At 42.6% G+C, this 17,704-nt stretch overlaps 2 protein-coding genes across 3 annotated transcripts in view; one reads left to right on the plus strand and one right to left on the minus strand.

Moving 5' to 3' along the window:
• Positions 1 to 2,251: 2,251 nt before the first annotated feature.
• On the minus strand, positions 2,252 to 15,339 carry LOC115273646 (glutathione synthetase). Its single transcript, XM_029916811.1, has 6 exons — positions 15,264 to 15,339; positions 12,385 to 12,519; positions 6,832 to 6,977; positions 4,156 to 4,231; positions 3,713 to 3,852; positions 2,252 to 3,019 (listed from the first exon to the last, which is right to left on the minus strand). The coding sequence occupies exons 2-6, from the start codon at positions 12,511 to 12,513 to the stop codon at positions 2,899 to 2,901; spliced, it is 612 nt and encodes a 203-aa protein (XP_029772671.1). The 5' UTR covers positions 12,514 to 12,519; positions 15,264 to 15,339; the 3' UTR covers positions 2,252 to 2,898.
• A 34-nt stretch (positions 15,340 to 15,373) lies between these two features.
• Positions 15,374 to 17,704, plus strand: part of MYH7B (myosin heavy chain 7B) — a 43,819-nt gene continuing 41,488 nt past the window's right edge. For both annotated transcript variants that reach the window (XM_029916804.1, XM_029916805.1), the window contains exons 1-2: positions 15,374 to 15,437; positions 17,284 to 17,396. The gene's annotated coding sequence lies outside the window, so the exon portion shown is untranslated. The remainder of the gene's footprint in view (positions 15,438 to 17,283; positions 17,397 to 17,704) is intronic.

A 17,704-nucleotide genomic window follows, 5' to 3' on the forward strand; every position in this document is an offset into this window, starting at 1 on the left:
ACCAAAAATGAAGCAGCCGAAAGAGAAATTAAGAAACTGATCCCATTCACGATTGCACGAAAAACCATCAAATACCTAGGAATAAACCTAACCAAGGATGTAAAAGACCTATATGATGAAAACTATAGAAAACTTATGAAAGAGATCCCAGGCTTCTTTTTAAAAAAAAATTTAAAAAATTAGGAGATAACAGAAGAAAATTCATCTATGCTATCAATGGTTGAGCCTCAGTTTTTCGATCTATACTATGGGACCATTCCTCTTGGAGGCAGAACAGTATAGTAGGACACAGGCTTTAAAGGCAGATATGAATTCTAAACTTACTAGCTGTGTGACTTTTGGCAGGTTATTCCAGCTCTCTGAGCCCTCGGTTTTCCCTTTGGTAAAATGAAACTAGTACTCTTTAAATAGTAGCTGCTATTATTATTCTATTATTACTATTACAACTATCTTAAATCCCACGAGTGAAATCATATGGTATTTGTCTTTCTCTGACTTATTTCCGTAGCATAATACTCTCTAGCTCCATCCACATTGTTGCAAATGGCAAGATTTCATTCTTTTTGAGGCTGAATAATATTACATTATATATACACATATATACACATTATATATATACACACATATATACACATCTAAATATATATACACACACACATATATACCACATCTTTATCCATTCATCAGTCACTGAACATTAGGGCTCTTTCAATAATCTGGCTATTATTGATAATGCTGCTATAAACATCACGGGCATTTATCCCTTTGAATCATTTTTTTATATCCTTTGGGTAAATACCTAGTAGTGCAACTTTTTGAGGACCCTCCATACTGTTTTCCAGAGTGGCTGCACAAGTTTGCATTCCTACCAACAATGTAAGAGGGTTCCCTTTTCTTCACATCCTCCCAACATCTGTTGTTTCCTGTGTTATTAAATTTTGGCCATTCTGACAGGTGTGAGGTGATCTCACTGTAGTTTTGATTTGTATTTCCCTGATGATGAATGGTATTAAGCATCTTTTCATGTGTCTCTTAGCCATCTGGATGTCTTTTTTGAAAAAATATCTATTCATGTCTTCTGACCATTTTTAAATTGGATTGTTTTTTGGGGTATTGAGTTTTATAAGTTCTTTATATATTTTGGATACTAACCCTTTATCAGATATGTCGTTTACAAATATCCTCTCCCATTCCGAAGGTTGCCTTTGAGTTTTGTTGATTTTTTCCTTCACTGTACAGAAGATTTTGATTTTGATGAGGTCCCAGTATTTTATTTTTGCTTTTGTTTCCCTTGCCTCTGGAGACACAGCTAGTAAGACTTGCTATGGCCAATGTCAAACAGGTTACTGTCAATGACCTCCTCTAGTATTTTGATAGTTTCCTATCTTACATTTAGGGCTTTCATCCATTTTGAATTTATTTTTGTGTTTGGTATAGGAAAGTGGCCCAGTTTCATTCTTTTGCATGTTGCTGTCTAGTTTTCCCAGTGCCATTTTTTAAAGAGACTGTCTTTTTTCTGTTTCTCACCAGGTTTTTTAAAGCATTTTTCAGAGTCATGATTTCATTTAATTCTCACTACCACCCTTTTAGGTATTATTATTATTATCTCCCTTTTACAAACTGCTGCGCAGAGAAAGGAATGGTCTTAGTGAAGGTCATATGCTAGGTTGGCAGAAGTGTCCATTTGACGTTCAAAATGAGAAGCCAGTCTCAGCTCAGGCATCCCATAGTTCCTACCTACCAGTGCCTAGTTTTGGGCACGTGAGTCTTCCCATGTTATTCACAGCCCAGTTGGAGAAACCCTCTGCAGCATTTTTTTTATTAGTAGTTCCCCAGCCGACCCTTTCCTGGCTTCAATCTCTTAAAAAACACTTTGATAAGAGTTCTACTTGAATATTCATCTGATGCCTTCTAAATATTCAGAGTCTGAAGTTTATTGAGTCTTAATGAGGGTTGCAAGCCAAGAGAGGCTCTCTTAGAGGCAATAAAGTGATTAAGGATGCAGATTCTAGAGGGAGTGGACTATGGGCTCTACCACCAACTCGCCATTTGATCTTGAGCAATTCACTTCTCTGAACCAGTTTCCTTATGTGTAAAATGGGGGGAGATGGGTGGTATCTACCTCGAAATGTTTAATATGAGGATCTAATGAGATCCTACGTGTAGAACATTTAGCACAAAGTATGGCACTAGTGAGTGCTTACTAAGCGTTAACTATGAAAGCTATGTAAACATTGCAATAACTGTTGGTACAGTCCCCCCCCCATATATAGTGAAGTCACTTACCTGGCATCTTTACACATCTGGAACATGGTTGAGAAATAGGAAGGAAGCAAAAAATGCCTCTAAGCAGTTACAACAGACACCACTAAATCCCTAAGTCAAAGCTTATGCATTTACTCATCAGACCACTTGCTTTCCCAAACCACAGCAAATCAGAAAGGAGGTACAGGGATGGGAATGGAGGATTCCAAATTCAAGCACACTGACAGTAGTATGAAGTAAGAACTGATAGTAGGGAAACAGAAAAACTGGGAAGAAAAGGAATGAGTTTAAAGCCTAACCATTGGGGTCATTAGTTCAGGTAAACAGCCTCACATGGCTCTATAAGTCTAGATAGCACCTCTGCATTCCATCACGATGTGGTCACTGATGGTAATGTAATCATTAGCAGATAATCATGACCTCTGGTCAACAAAATTAAATTATAGTTTGCATCCCTTATTTAAGGAGAAAGCCCAGAAACTCCATTAAAATAATTTTGGCACTTAAAAGTATAAGCTTCTATTTCCAGAAAGAAATCCCTCATTTCCTAATGACATCAGGCAAAGAAGTTGCTGCAGTGCACCCACAAATGCTGAATCTCAAGTAGGATTCTGCTACCATTTTTTCTTCCTCTTACTTGGCTGAGCCATAGAGCTCCCAGGCTTTGGTGATCCCCTGGGCCAGTCCCTTGCTGGGATTATTGGAGAGGATCTTGGCAGCTTCTTTGGTCTTACTCAGGACATTGAGAATATGTCTGTTGGAAGAGAGATGTCTTATTCAGTAATTGGATGAATCTGGAAGACCCCTTTCTGCCTGTGACTCACAGACGCTTACAGGAAGATCACTTGGAGAATTAGCTGAATAGCGAAAAGCATCTTATCATCATGCTCCTATAGAATCCACCTCAGGCCTGAATATACTGGGCCACTCAAACCCTGGCTCCATGTATATGCCCAGAGCCCCAGATCCTGTGTTTTTACTCTATACCAGCCTCCCAATGAGCTGGAATGCCTTCCCTGAGTCCCAGTGCTTGCTATCTGGAATCCTGCTGTAGATCATCTGTAATCACAGGAACCTGGACATCACTGCTGGCTAGAAGTGGTTGCTACTAGGGTTAAGCCTTCCAATGGGAAGCCACTGATCCCTCTCTACCATGAATTCTGACCTCTCTTCAGGCCTTCCAAGCTCTTTCTCACTCAGATACTGTTTCTTCAACCTGGAATACTACCTTATACAATGAGGGAATGAGACTAGATGTACTGTGAGGTCCTTTCTTTCCTTGACATACTAAGACCTAATTGCAAGTGGAAAGTACTGCAAGGAGAAACACATGATCCAGGGCCCTGGAAGAAACAGTTGGAATTGGAGATCCCTGTTCCTGCCTGGGACTGTAGGCCTATCAAGCTTTCACCCCACCAGCATGCCCAGTATTGCCCAGGGGACCCACCGGTGCACAGCTGGTGTGCGGGAGGCCAGGCCCCCAAAGCTGGCAGAGATGGTGTTGATTTCAATCTGTTTCAGCACTGGGGAGCCATCTGCATTGCGCTGGAACATGTAGTCTGAGCGATTCAGGCCCAGGAACACAGTCTGTGGGGAAAATTGAAGGCTGAGTACATTTGCCCAGGGCTGATTGAGGGCCTAGCCATGGAACATACAGGAAACGTGAATTCTACATAGAGATCAGAGTTGCAGGCTAATGCTCCCAAACCCAGTGGAATCATTTTTTTGGTCATCCCAGAATTGGTCATTGATGTACGAACCCAGTGGGGACCAGTGAGAGGCAGATTTCCATGAGCTCAGGGCCTGAGCCAAATTCTTCTGGTTAAAAAAAAAAAAAAAAAAAAAAGGGAAGGACAAGTACTAGATTGGGATGGAGTGGGGACTGGTTACCTGGGCAATGCCTTCTTTCAGGACTTGCTTGTAGATGTCAAAGAGGCGAGCAGTGAAGTTGTCCCTTTTAATGGTGCTGGAGGAGGAAATAGAGCATTTTCTAGGCTAAATGGGATCTTAAAGGTCAAATAGTTCTACCCTCATCCATTGCCTCCTGAATCTTTCAGTCTGCTAACCCAAACTTGAACACCCACATCAACCTGGTAGAGAACAGTGGTTTAGAACTCAGATCTACAGCCAGAAAACCTGGGTTCAAATCCCAGCTCTACCACTCACCACTAGCAACCTTAGAGAATTATTTCACCTCTCCGTATCTCAGTTTGCTCATCTGTAAAAGATAAAAATGAAAGATGAAGAGGAAAATAATTTTACTTCTATCATAGAGTTGTGGTGAAGTTAAATGAGGTATTATATGTACAGAACTGAGCATTGTGTCTGGTCCTAAGAGAAACTAAGAAATGTCATGTGATAAAACCATTCCATCTTTGAATAGCTCTGATGATTGGTAAACCTTCTGGTCAACATCACATTAACTATTCATGCTTCTCCTACACTCTGGGACTTCCAAAGACAAGTCTTTTCCACCTCTTACACAGCAACTCTCAGAGATTAAAAGACAGCAGTTATGCTCTGTGCACCAAAACATTCTTCTGACTCAAGCTAAATATCCTATTTTTTTTTTCTTTAGCCAGTCCTGATATGATGTGATTTCCTCAGAGCAACCTTCCCTATCTGGATCAGATCCTCCTGCCATGTGCTCTTGGAGCACAGTGGACCTCTCCTTTATAGTACAGATTACAGTTTTAATTTTCCATTTTATTTCTGTGATAATTAATGTCACCTCTCCTATTTGCCTATAAACCGCATGAAGGTAGAGGCTTTGTCTGTGGTAGCTCATCATCATGGCTCGGTGTGCTGCTGTGACATGTGATATGAAGTAGAAGCCCATCCAGTATGGTTTTCTGCAACCTCAGGAAGAGGCACTCACAGGTAACTAATACCACACTTGTTGTCTATCAAGATTCATGGCAGTCTCCACAACCCTGCTCAAGCCTAACTCACTCTCCTTCCTTGTTACAGGGATCCCACTGAGCCCATGCAGCTCAGGCCTGCCCTGCAATTCCTCTGCTTCCCACCCAGCTCTTTCATAGGGACTTTCTCAGCCCTTCGTGAGGACAGTCCCCAGCTGGGCCTCAGTCTCCAAGAAAGTTGAGACACATTTTTGCTTTACTGAAGAGGTGTGCCCCTTCAACCTAGGTCCTGGGCTGCTATTCTAGCACATGTGACACTGAGGCTCTATTCCCTTACAAGCTAGGGTTTGTGTGTATTTCAGAGGACAGAGAAACAGGGGAGGCAGGGTTGCAAATTGCAGGAAGGGTCTCCACATAATTGCATCTTTAGGGCAAAGGTCATAAATCAAGCTGCTCATATATCCCATAATACAGAATTACAGGTACAAAAGCCAGGCCCATCCCTAAAAAGATCTGGGGGGAAGGTGGTGGTAGGGTTTGTACATTAATAACTCATTGGGTTTTTAGCTTCAAGTCAATGGTTTCCAAAATTCTTATCAATATTACCCATATTCACCTTCACACCAATGTGCACATTTTTAAAAGATTGCATCTCTGGGGTGGCTGGCTGGCTCAGTTAGTGGAGCATGCAACTCTTGGTCTCGGGGTTTTGAGTTTGAGCCCTATGTTGGGTGTAGAGATTACTTAAAGTCTTCAAAAAAATAAGATTTTGTCTCTAAAAAAATAATTTTCTTTTGAAAAATTAATCAGACATGCAAGTTCGTATGTCTAGTTTCTTTATGTACACACACACGCGCGCACGCACACACACACATTTAATTCTAAAGTAAAGAAGGGGGCCTGGGTGGCTCAGTCAGTAGAGCATCCAACTCCAGCTTAGGACATGATCTCACAGTTCATGAGTTTGAGCCCCATGTCAGGCTCTGTGCTAATAGCTCAGAGCCTGGAGCCTGCTTCAAGTTCTATATCTCTCTCTCCTCCTCCCCCACTCATGCTCTGTTTCTCTCCCTCTGAAAAATGAACATTAGAAAAAAAAACTGAAAGAAATTTCCCTTCTCCCAGGGCATGAAGATAAAAAAGGATTAAGGGAGAAGAGACAGAGGGGGCAGATAGGGTGAGCCATTTCAGGGGTTCTGTATCCTCGTGCCCTGGGTGTGGCCCAGTCTCCCCCCGCCTCCCCCTGCCGCCTGATCTCACCCAGAGGTAAGGGGGCTGAGGAAAAAAAGTTAAAAATCTGACTTTTAACCCAATAATCTCCTCTGCCTTGTTTTCCCTAAAAGGATGCTAACCTTCCCTAATTCTAGATAGAAATCTCAGTCATCAAAGCAAGGGACCATGGATCAGAGAATCATAGAATATCAGTGTTGAAAGAGATCTTAGATTTATGCCAACTTCCCTATGTTACAGATGAAGAAATTGAGGCACAGAGAAAGAAAGGGACTTGCTTGCAGCCATATAAATGAGGATTAGAGCCAGGATTAGAAGCCAACCCTCTTGACTTCTGTTCTACTATTTTGGTTTTTTCTGGGGGTTACCTCTCCCCAATCCCACCAAGTCAGCTGCCAGAGCAACATCGCATGACTCCTCAATCTTCCAGTCCCTTGGTTCCAGCAACTCCCGACCCCACTGCCCCATCACCCAGTACCTGGAGAGAGTCTGCTCCAGAAAGGCAGCATTCTGGCTGACAGCATCCACCAGCATGTTAAAGTCCATCTGCACGGCATAGGCCTGCTCCAGCAGGGAACTGGGGACCAGTGAGGGGAAGAGCGTGAATGGGGCATAGCTTACCACCTGATCAAGGAGAGAGTGGGCAGAAGTAGAACACCCGTGAATGGGTTGTTTTCTTGGAAACATAACCCCATGAAAAGTGTAGCCTACGTTTATTGAGGACACACAAACTACAGAAGAGTGGTTACCTCTGTGAAGGGAGAGAGAAAACAGGATGATGAAGGGGTATAAAGAGAACTTTCAGACTCTAATATTTTATCTCTTTACATTAAAAAACATTAGAAGCAAAACAAACAAATAATACATTAAAAAATCAGAAGCAAAACAGCAAAACAAACAAAAACACAAAAAATCATTGAGCACTTACTATGTGCAAGGCACTGTTTTAAATACCTTACATGGATGCATCATTTAACTCGATAAGCCAGATACAATTATTATCTATTATTTTTTTTAATGTTTTATGTATTTTTGAGAGAGAGAGCGCGAGTGAGCACAAACAGGGGAAGGGCAGAGAGAAAGGGAGACATAGAATCCAAAGTGGGCTACAGCTGGGCTGTCAACACAGAGCCTGACATGGGGCTTGAACCCACAAATGGTGAGATCATGACCTGGGCCAAAGTTGGACACTTAACCAACTGAGCTACCCAGGTGCTCCTATTATTATCTACTCTTAATAAACAGATAAGGTAATTGAGCCTCAGAGAGATTAAGTAATATGTCCAAAATTATATAAAGTTGTTACATGGCATTGGGATTTGAACCAAGGTGGTTAGTAAAGAACACATACACACACACACACACTCACACACTCACACACAGAGCTCCTAGCCAGTTGATGATCTAAACCCAGGACTCTCCTCATACCAGGAGCTCCCACCTAGGTCCCCTTGCCTTCTGGTTGGGGGAGACAGAGTCCTGCTGGTAGGGCTGCAGCAGAAGCGATCTCTGGCCCCCAAAGTAGAAGTTAGGAGTGGTTTCCCCCTAGTGTTGAAGATGGTGACTCAGGTTGCCAGACCTGGAGTTAGGCTATATTCTGAGTTCTTTGGACTTTGGCAGAACTGGGAAACCCAAATACCATCTGGAACACTATTTCTAGAAGGGGATAATGCATTCTGAGATTCACAACAACAAATGAACTAGAATTTAGGTAGGAGATGACTTTGTGACTTATATTATGACATATTCCTGAGTTTAACCTCTGAGTTAATACCAATTTGCCATTATGGTAGTATGAATTTATGAAATTAGAACTTGGCATTTATATATTTATTTAAAAATATTATTTTGAGCAGATAATACAAATGATACAAAATTCAAGAGACAGGATACATAGTGAAAAGTGTGTCTCATTCCCTGATGACTCAGTTCTTCTCCCCAGAGGCAAATTGTATATTAGTGTCTTACATGTTCTTTAGACTATTTATATATGTACATAATTTGCTCTTTTTCTACATACAAAAGCACATGAAACATATACTGTTCTGTCCTTTGCTTTATAAATATTTCAAGACATTTCCATATATGTTCAAATAGAGCTCATTCCTTTTAATGCCTGTATATTCCATTGTTTGGCTACAAAATAATTTATTAAATCTAGTTTTCTTTTTAAGTTTATTTATTTATTTTCAGAGAAAGAGAGAGAAAGAGTACAAGTGAGGGAAGGCCAGAGAGAGAGAATCCCGCACTAACAGCACAGAGCGCAATGCAGGGCTTGAACTCACAAACCATAAGATCATGACCCGAACAAAAACCAAGAGTTGGATGCTTAACTGACTGAGCCACCCAGGTGCCCCTGAATCTAGCATTCTGTCATGAACATATAGGTGGTTTCCTCCCCCGCATTACAATCAATATCCTAGAATATGTATTCTAGGTATTGTGTGTGTGAAAAAGTCCATAAATTATAAATTTATAAAAATGGAATGTCAGAGTAAACCCATTTAAAATTTTGGTAGATAATACCCAAATTATCTTCCTCAGAATCTCAGAAGACAAAAGAGAGGAAGGATATTTGTCAGAATAAGGTTTTTTCAGCTTGAGGCTTTAATGTCTTAAGCTAGGAATTACTGCAGATTATATAGGTGGTGACCTAATACCCAGAGTGGATCTGTGACAACAATAAGGGCATTTCCTTGGCTTTAAAACTCAGAACTCTGCCTCTTCCAACAAATCTCATTTGGCCTGAAAAACTCCCAAAGACTTTTTCTACTAAGACTTCCCTCTGCCTCTGTCCCCATGACGCATATGCCCACTTGAATTTGGAATCCATAGTATACAGCTGTTCTCCACTGTGCACTGGCCAAAGGCTGAAACACACAGTCTTTTAACTTCTTCTAGAGACACAGGCACAGAGTAATAGTCTACTACTATAAGAAAAATGATAGCACGTGCATTACAATAAAAGATCCCCTTCATAGTCAAAGAAACAAAGAGAATGATGGGAAGAAGAGCTTCTATCTCACTTTAGGGGATTTTTTTTTTTATTTCATGAAAAAAACCACAAAACATTGGCTCTTACTTTTTAAAGACACTGGTGAAAAATTGTTAACAGTGCTTGTCTCTGGGGAGGGAAACTGGCTAGAGGAAGGAGACTCATTGTATACTGAATTCCCTTTAAATTTTGTACCCTGTTCATATATATGTATTTTTTAAATTAACTTCCTAAAACTGCAGGAACCAGCTATTCAGTCTGCACTTGGTCTGTCATCTCTACCTACAGTGTAAAGTTCATGTTCCTCTTCCTCCTAGTAGCCAAAGCCTCTTTGGTTATCTGACTTCAGCCTGCCTTCTGTCCCACATTCAGCTGTATTCTCTTGAACATTTTGTGCCTTTTCCTATTTTGGAGGCTCTGTTATGCTGTTCTTTTCCATTTATTTTTTAAGCTCTAGTTCAAATACAACTGATGAATTGCTCCTTCTTCTAGGTGTCCCATACAGTTTCCTGAGAGAGGCAGTAAAGAATGGAAGTTCAGAGCATGAAGTCAGGTGACAAACTCTTTGGGTTTGGATTCTGGTTTTGCCAATTACACCACCATTTAAATGCCCTCAGGCAAGTTACTTTACCTTTCTGGGCCTTGGTTTTCTCATCTCTGTTGTGAGATTTAAACAAGTTAGTGATTTCAAGATATTTAGAATACTGCCTGGCACATAATCAATAATAAACAGTAGCTAATATTGTGTAACAGGCTTTCTATGTTTTCTCATAGAACTGACATTTAATTTTGTCTTGTGGCACATTTGCCACCTAGACCATGTGCTTCAGAGGCCAGGACTTTTGGCTGACTCACCTGTGTCCTCAGTGCCTAGAATGGCCTGGCATAAAACAGACCTCTGATAAAGATTTGGAATGAAATCTCTTTGTCTTTCTCACACACATACACATATTTCCTGTCTTTTTTTCTTTCTTTCTTTCTTTTAATGTTTATTTGTTTATTTTGAGAGAGAAAGAGCAAGCATGAGTGATAGACAGGCAGAGAAAGATAGAGACAGAGAGAATTCCAAGCAGACTCCACGTGGACCTTGAATGCACAAAAGGAACAGTGAGATCATGACCTGAGTCAGAATCAAGAGTTGGATGCTTAACTGACTAAGTCACCCAGGTGCCCCATTTCCTGTCTTTTTTCTCTGAATTAGGAATCTCATTGAGGACTATGTCTTTTCTAGGCTCCATCAACTTCCAGAAACACCAAGTGCTAGACCTTCACACAATGCCTATTGAGTAATAGAACAAAAAAATCTTGGAAGGGAAAATGCTGAATCCTGGATTTAGACAAACAGTTCTTATAATGTAAAGTTCACAAACCAAGCAATTATATTCCCAAAGCCAGAGGCAGACCTTCCACAATATCAGCCTACCTTAGGTAACAGCCATTCTCATTCACTCAGGCCTCAGCAAACATTTAATGAGTCTGGACTCTCCACCAGGCCCTTAACTAGGTTCTAGGCACAGAGAGAAAAAAAAAATGTGGCTTGGCAAAAAACCAAAGCAAAACAAAAAACAAAAAAAACAGTGGCAACTCTTAGTTATTCATGGATTGTCATAAGGTATATTAAATAAAAAGAAAAAAGCAAGGCACAAAAGAGCTTGTCTAGGATGCTTCTTTGTATAAAAAGTGGGAAAAAGGAACATATACTTTGTTATTATGAGTAAACTATATGAAAGAAAAAAAAACAAGAACGCTAAAACACAGCTTGCCTTCAGGTCAGGAGAACTAGGTGGCTGGGCAATGCAGAAGAGTGGGTTAAACTATAAACTCTATGCCCTTTGAATTTTGAACTATGACAATGTCTTACCAGTCACAAATCTTTTTTTTTTTTTTTAAGGATGAGACTTTTAAAAATGTGGTGTGGACACAGCAGTTCTACTTTTAAAAGTATCAACCCTACAGAAGTACCCAAACAGGCGTGTATGTAGCTGTTCCCTGTAGTACTGTTTGTGATCATGAAACATTAGAAATCAGGGGTGCCTGGGTGGCTCAGTCGGTTAAGTGTCTTGATTTAGGCTCAGGTCATGAGCTCACCATTTGTGGGCTGGAGCCCCCAGTTAGGTTCTGCAATGACAATGCAGAGCCTGCTTGGGATTCTCTTACTCTCCCTCTCTCTGTCCCTCCCCTGCTTCTCCATCTCTCTCTCTCAAAATAAACTTAAAAACTTTAAAAAAATGGCATTAAAAAAACATTAAAATCACCTAAATAGAGGAAAGTTAAAATGTGATTCAACTACTTCTGACATACTGTATCAGAATAAAGCTAATCCTAATGAAGGGAGTTGTAAAAAGTTCTACGACAGCTTGTTAAATGAAAAACAAATACACAATCATAGAATAATCTGCTTGATCTGTATGATCCAATTTGTATTTTAGAAAACCATGTATTTTGGGGCATCTGGCTGGCTCAGTTGGAAGAGCATGCAACTCTTGATCTGAGGGTCATAGGTTTGAGCTCCACATTGGGAGTAGAGGTTGCTAAAAAAAAAAAAAAAAACTTAAAAAAAAAACAAAAGAAAATCACATATTTCCTTATATACACATATATGTATATAAATGCACAGAGAAGGATGTACACAAACCAACTGGACAGATATACCCACCCAGGCAGTGTGACTAGGTAGTCTTAAAAAATAACAGCTCACTGGACAAAGTACTTCACATGAATTATCTTCTCATTCTCTTACCAACTTGAAGAGGTAGGTCCCATTATTATCCCTTTTTTATTATGTGAAGAAACTGCAGCTGAGAGAGGTTATGTAACTTGCCTAAGTCACATTAGGAACCCCAGACTTAAATTTTATTACTCTAAACAGGCTACTTTTTACATATATCTAGTGATCAATTTTGTTATTGAAAAAAATAAAGCAAAAATGATGTCTCAACCTAAGGGAGCTGCTTTTAGCCTGGCAGGGACCAGATAATGAGCATTAGGATCCAGAGCAGCGTGGTCAGTGCTTGTGAGAAGGGGTCAGGGGCTTACGTCAGAGGAACTGGGCTCCTGCGAGGTTCTCAGCAGCACTCCCTCAGCCAGGGCCCGGTCCACAGCCTGCCGAGCCAGCTCCTCCAGCTGCTGCTCATCCTGCAAGAGGCTTCCCCAGCCGGTGGCCATCCCAACCTGCAACAGGAGAGGGGAAGGCTTGGTGATGGGTTACCTGGGGCCCACCCAGAAACCAATAAAACTGGCAGTGCAGTACAGGGGAGTGAACACAGGATGGCAGCTCTCAACTTCCATGAGTGCTTGGCAAAGCACTTCCACTGGCATTCTCTAGGTTCTTCATACAATGATGGCATTATTCTCACAGTAAGGAAGTGGAGTCTCAGAGCAGTGGAATGACTTGCCCACGGTAATGACTGGTAAAACTTGGATTTGAACGTAGGTCTCAGGACTCCCTGCCCAGGCATTTTACATTGGAGAAAGAGGCAATAATGTCATATGTGACTGGGGCAAGTTCCTTCCTCTCACAGAGTTGCAGATTCTCTACCTATGAAACAAGGGGTTTGGGGTAGATCATTGGTTTCCAAACCTGGCTAAATATTCTGGGGAGCCAGGTAAAGAACACAGATTCCTGGGCTCCACTCCGAGATTCTCATGCAAGAGGTCAGATGAGTGGAGAGAAAGGCTGAAGCTCCATATTGTTAACAAATTTAAAATCACTGCGAGAGGGTATTAATTTCCCTTGTAGCTCCAACAACCCATGTTAGTAAATCTCAAATTATGGGGGGGGGGGCGGGTAGGAGGAGCCCTTTGTAGAATACTATGAAATGCAGATAAGGTGAACTCCTTCCGCACACTAAGCAGAAGCAAACTCACTAGCAGGACATGATTACATTCCTTATATGGACATCAAGACAAACATTTTTTTTGATGAATCACATTAGTAGAACAGAAATAACTGAAACCCAAGTGTCCAATGTAATAGGATTAGAGTCCAACTGGCTGCACAGAGACACACAGGTATGAACCAACTAATGCCTTGATATTCACTAATTTTGCAGCAGACTTCAGGGATTTAAGAAGATGTGAATAAAAATCTGGAAACACCAGTCATTAATTTTGGTTTGCCCTATTGTCATTTGATTTTAGGACAGAACATGGCTACCCAGCTCAGTGGTCCCCAGAAAGGGAGCTTGAGAATAAGTAACAAGCTAGAGAACAACATTCAGCTCCATCTCCCTTTCCCTATCACAAAACTGGTGCTAAACCAATTATGAAAGTCTGTTGGCCTCAGCACAACGTTTTGAAAGAATGACCATGTGATTTCAAGAGAGTACTGCCAACATCTCTGTCTGGTGAGACACAAAAGTCATAGTAAAGTTCTGGGGTCAGTCAGATATGGGTTTGAGCCCATAATAATAAACAAATATAAATAAATAATAATAAAATAATAAACCTTTATAAATAAGGTCCCCATGTGAATTAAATGAGAAAAATCTGTGCGTAGTTCCTTAGCAGGGTTTGGAGTTCTATACATGGGAGCTGCTTTTTTGGCTATACCCACTTTACAGGTGGAAGACTTGTCAGGAGGTCACATAGCAGCCTGGTGGCAGAGTCAGGACAAGCACCTATGACTGACATTAGAGCAATGGAACCCTCCATTAGACCCCATCTCTTCACATCTCTGGGATTCCATCTCTGCCTGTTGTTGGGTTTTCGTCTACTTGGTAAACACTGAATAACATCTAATGCCAGGCCCTTGACTAGGTACTGAGGATACAGAGAGATAAGACAAAGATAATCACTATGTAAAGGGCTGATTGGGCCCTTTGTTTTTCTTATTCTATAGTCTCAACCCTGTGGCTTTATTTGTTTTGCTGAGGACAATCAAATCTGTACTTTCACAGTGGTGCCTTCCTGACTTCTGAACCGTAATAACCAACTGCTTACTGGGAGTCTCCACAGAACCAGAATAGAATTTGTTGTCTCCCCACAAACCTGCTCCTCCTCCGATGAACCTCACTAATCCCACGAAAGCACTCAAGCCTTGTACACACTTCTCTCCAACACCCCACTCTCCCCCAATCCTGTAGTTTTTATTAAATATAGATTGCTTTGAACTCCCTGATCTCTCTCCACCTCCACTGTCAGGAGCGTAGTTTCAGCTACCATTATCTCTTCCCTGGGCGCTAAACAGACTCAAGAGTGAGGTTATCCTCAGTGACCAGGATACACGAGCCTTTTACACGAGCCTTTCTCCGGCTCCAAGGCTTGGCACGTGCTGTAGTCTCTTTCTGGAACACTTCCCACCACTTCTGACCAGCGTTCACGTCTGTTAAAGGCGCTGTTCCTGTTCTTCGCCCAAAGCTTTAACAGCCCATTAGTTGTCCCTGTACCACAGGAATTGTTGTGTGTCTTGACCACTTCTCTACCTCTAGCATCTACTACTGTATTCAATGAATGTTAAATGAATGAATGACGAATGAATGGCAGACTGGGGCCAGGTCTTAAAACGCCCACAAGAAAACCCAGTCGGACTTTATCCTGAGGGCGAGGCCAATGTCTGCCGGTGGCCGGGAGCATAAACACCCGTTTCCTGCCTAGGCTTGCCCCGCTTCATGGGCCCGTTCGTTCCCATTTTAGACAAAGTTTGGTTCTAATCGCTCCCAGTTTCTTTTCTAATTTCAGCTCTGGCTCAGTGGCACGGTGTCCCCAACACCGGCCCGATTTGGAGTCAGGAGATCTGGCATCCACACGCACCAGCCCAACCCCCTCATCAGACACCAGCTGCCCCTTCCCTGCAAAAGACACGAGCTACAACATCTCCTCGCCTTCAGGGTTCCAATAGCTGGCCAGACCCCTCCCTCACATCCTCCCGAGGAAACGTGGCCCTTGCCGGCCGCCGTTGCCATTCCCCAACCTACTGGTTCGTCGTCTTGCCGCGCGCGATACTCAAGCCCCTCGCGTCGTTACCAAAAGTCTAGGGGGCGGGGCCTCGATGCGACCCAATGCGCTTGCGCGGACCGCGCCAGTCGGGGGCTAAAGAGCTGGGCGGGGAGGAGATTGGTGCCTGTGGAGCTGGACGGCGACTGGGAAGGGTCAGTCCGTGCGTGGGCAGCTTTAGCTTTAGGGGTTTCTCCGCTGGATGTAGAGGGACAGGACTTTGGGAAGGAGGGGAGGAGTTAGGCTGGGTCAGCTAGGAGTTACAGGCTTGCGGAGGTGGTAGGATGTCAGGTATGGTGACGTCCAATGTAAGGTGGGGACACAAACTCAGAATGGGGCAGTCACTACCTCCGGGACACACAGTGCGGGTAGGTGTGATAAGGGAGGCCCAGAAAGAGGGCAGAGACCCCACCGCAGGGTACCTTAGCACGTTAAGGGCTGAGCCAGGGTTGGAACCCAGGCTTCTATTTTACACCAGCTGAGTCCCATAAAAGCCCACCTGATTTCTCTAACCTCGGGACAGCTGCCGGAAAGCTGTCGAAGCAAAGGAAAGTATTTTCATTTTTCCAGCAATTTTTAAGTTGGGAACGTTTGAGAGTGACGCGTTGTTCTCCAAAATGCCCAGTATCATTTGCATTAGGATTTGGGGCACCTTTTTTGAGAATGCAGGGGGGGTGGATTTTTTTGTTTTTGTTTTTTGAGAATGCAGATTCTTGATCCCTATTCCTATCTCATCTTTTGGCAGCCCGCCAGTTCTTTAACTCTTGCTTCTTTCTGGGTTGTTATAGGATCTTCTCAATGTGAAACACTTGATTTGAATTTTTAAGTTAAAGTAACCTGAACTGATCAGTCCAGGCTCTGGGAAGTTAACCATAACTAAGAACTCCAGCTTTCACATCTGATTAAGAAGGTAGACTGGTAAACAGTGCTTTTCTGGGGAATCAGGGAGGGCTTTGGAGTCTGGAGGGTGAGGTAGTAGCTTGTAAGCAGTGAAAGAAAGGGTGGAGGTAAGAGGCAGGAATGGGGTTAGTGTTCCAAGTAGTAACAGAAACACCAAAGGCAAATAATTCTGAGTGTGGTTAGGCTCATTTTAGAGACATTGAGGAGTTTTATATAGATACTGAGGAGGGCCTGGGGGTTGATCAGGCTGTAGGAGCTCAGTCTTGGAGAGGGAGCCTTGGATGCCAGGTTATGAAGTTTGGCATTTGTCCAGTGAATGATTGGGAGCTGTCTAAGGATTTTAAGCAGGGGAAAGACCTGGTCTATTTTGTGTATTAGCTGCTGGCTACAGTGTGGCAAATAGTTTGGAAGTAGGGAGATTAACCTCAGAGAGCATGCTCAGAGGGAGTTAAGGTGTGTGGCAGTGTCTGAGGAGATGGAGAAAAGGGGACAGGTTAAAGAGACATTTAGGAGGGAGAACTACAACTAATTATAAATCAGTGGCCCAATTCAGGGGCCAGGATGTTTCTGGCTCCTTAAATAAAACTTGTACACTCTGTCTGCAGGACAGGCTGAGTCCTCCATGTTGTTGGGGGGAGGGAATGGATGGGTGGTCTGGTTATGGGCACAACAATGTTATGTCCTTTCTTTGTCTGCTTTTATTTTTTAATTTTTTTTTTAATTTTTTTTTTGTTGTTGTTGTTTTATTTTTGATACTGAGAGAGACAGAGCATGAGAGGGGGAAGGGCAGAGAGAGGAGACACAGAACTGGAAGCAGGCTCCAGGCTCTGAGCTGGCTGTCAGCACAGAGCCCGATGCGGGGCTCGAACCCACGACCGTGAGATCTGACCTGAGCCGAAGCCGGAGGCTTAACTGACTGAGCCATCCAGGCGCCCCTCTTTGTCTGCTTTTATAACTGAGGGAGAGCCTGAAGCAGCAGTTAATAATATAAAAGGCCCCAGATGGCAGGAAAAGTCCATCATGTTCACCAGGAACATAGGAAACTATTTCTAGCACAGCATGAAATTAAAATCAAAAATCATGACCCAGGGTTCTCTGCAGGTTCCCCTCCAAGATGGGTGCCCAATGACGTGTATCAGGTGTCTATTGGTGAGACTTGGGGAAGATCTCAGACCTTAACAGCCCTCTGATTGAGTCCCCTCACATTGTGGCAGGTAAGGTGTGTTTCTTCCCATTTTGTAGATGTGGCAGCTGAGTCTCAAAAGTTATGTGACTGTTCAAGGGGACCCAGTTTGTGGGGCAGGGAGTAAGGTGTGAGAGGCTCTTGGCCACCGTCTTTCAAGTGAGGCTTTGTCTTTGTGCTCCCTCTGCCCTGAGGCTTTGCCCCTAAATCTTGGCAACATTCACATGTTTCCTCCACAGATCCTATCCCCACCCCATCAGTCTGTATTACATTGTCCTGTATATATTTTTTTCACAGCACTTACTAGTACCTGAAATTATTTTGTCTGCTTCTCTCTGC

This window comes from Suricata suricatta, chromosome 12 (genome assembly GCF_006229205.1).
Source record: "Suricata suricatta isolate VVHF042 chromosome 12, meerkat_22Aug2017_6uvM2_HiC, whole genome shotgun sequence".
Classification (NCBI taxonomy): Eukaryota; Metazoa; Chordata; class Mammalia; order Carnivora; family Herpestidae; genus Suricata; species Suricata suricatta.

Bases quoted from the DNA above. Each gene is read 5' to 3' on its own strand.
- LOC115273646 (XM_029916811.1), bottom strand. From the start codon at position 12,513: ATGGCCACCGGCTGGGGAAGCCTCTTGCAGGATGAGCAGCAGCTGGAG. The intron at 3,853-4,155 runs GTAACCAGTCCC...TTTTCCCCACAG, and splicing joins TGAAAGAAGGCATTGCCCAG to ACTGTGTTCCTGGGCCTGAA. The intron at 3,020-3,712 runs GTGGGTCCCCTG...CTCTTCCAACAG, and splicing joins CGCACACCAGCTGTGCACCG to ACATATTCTCAATGTCCTGA.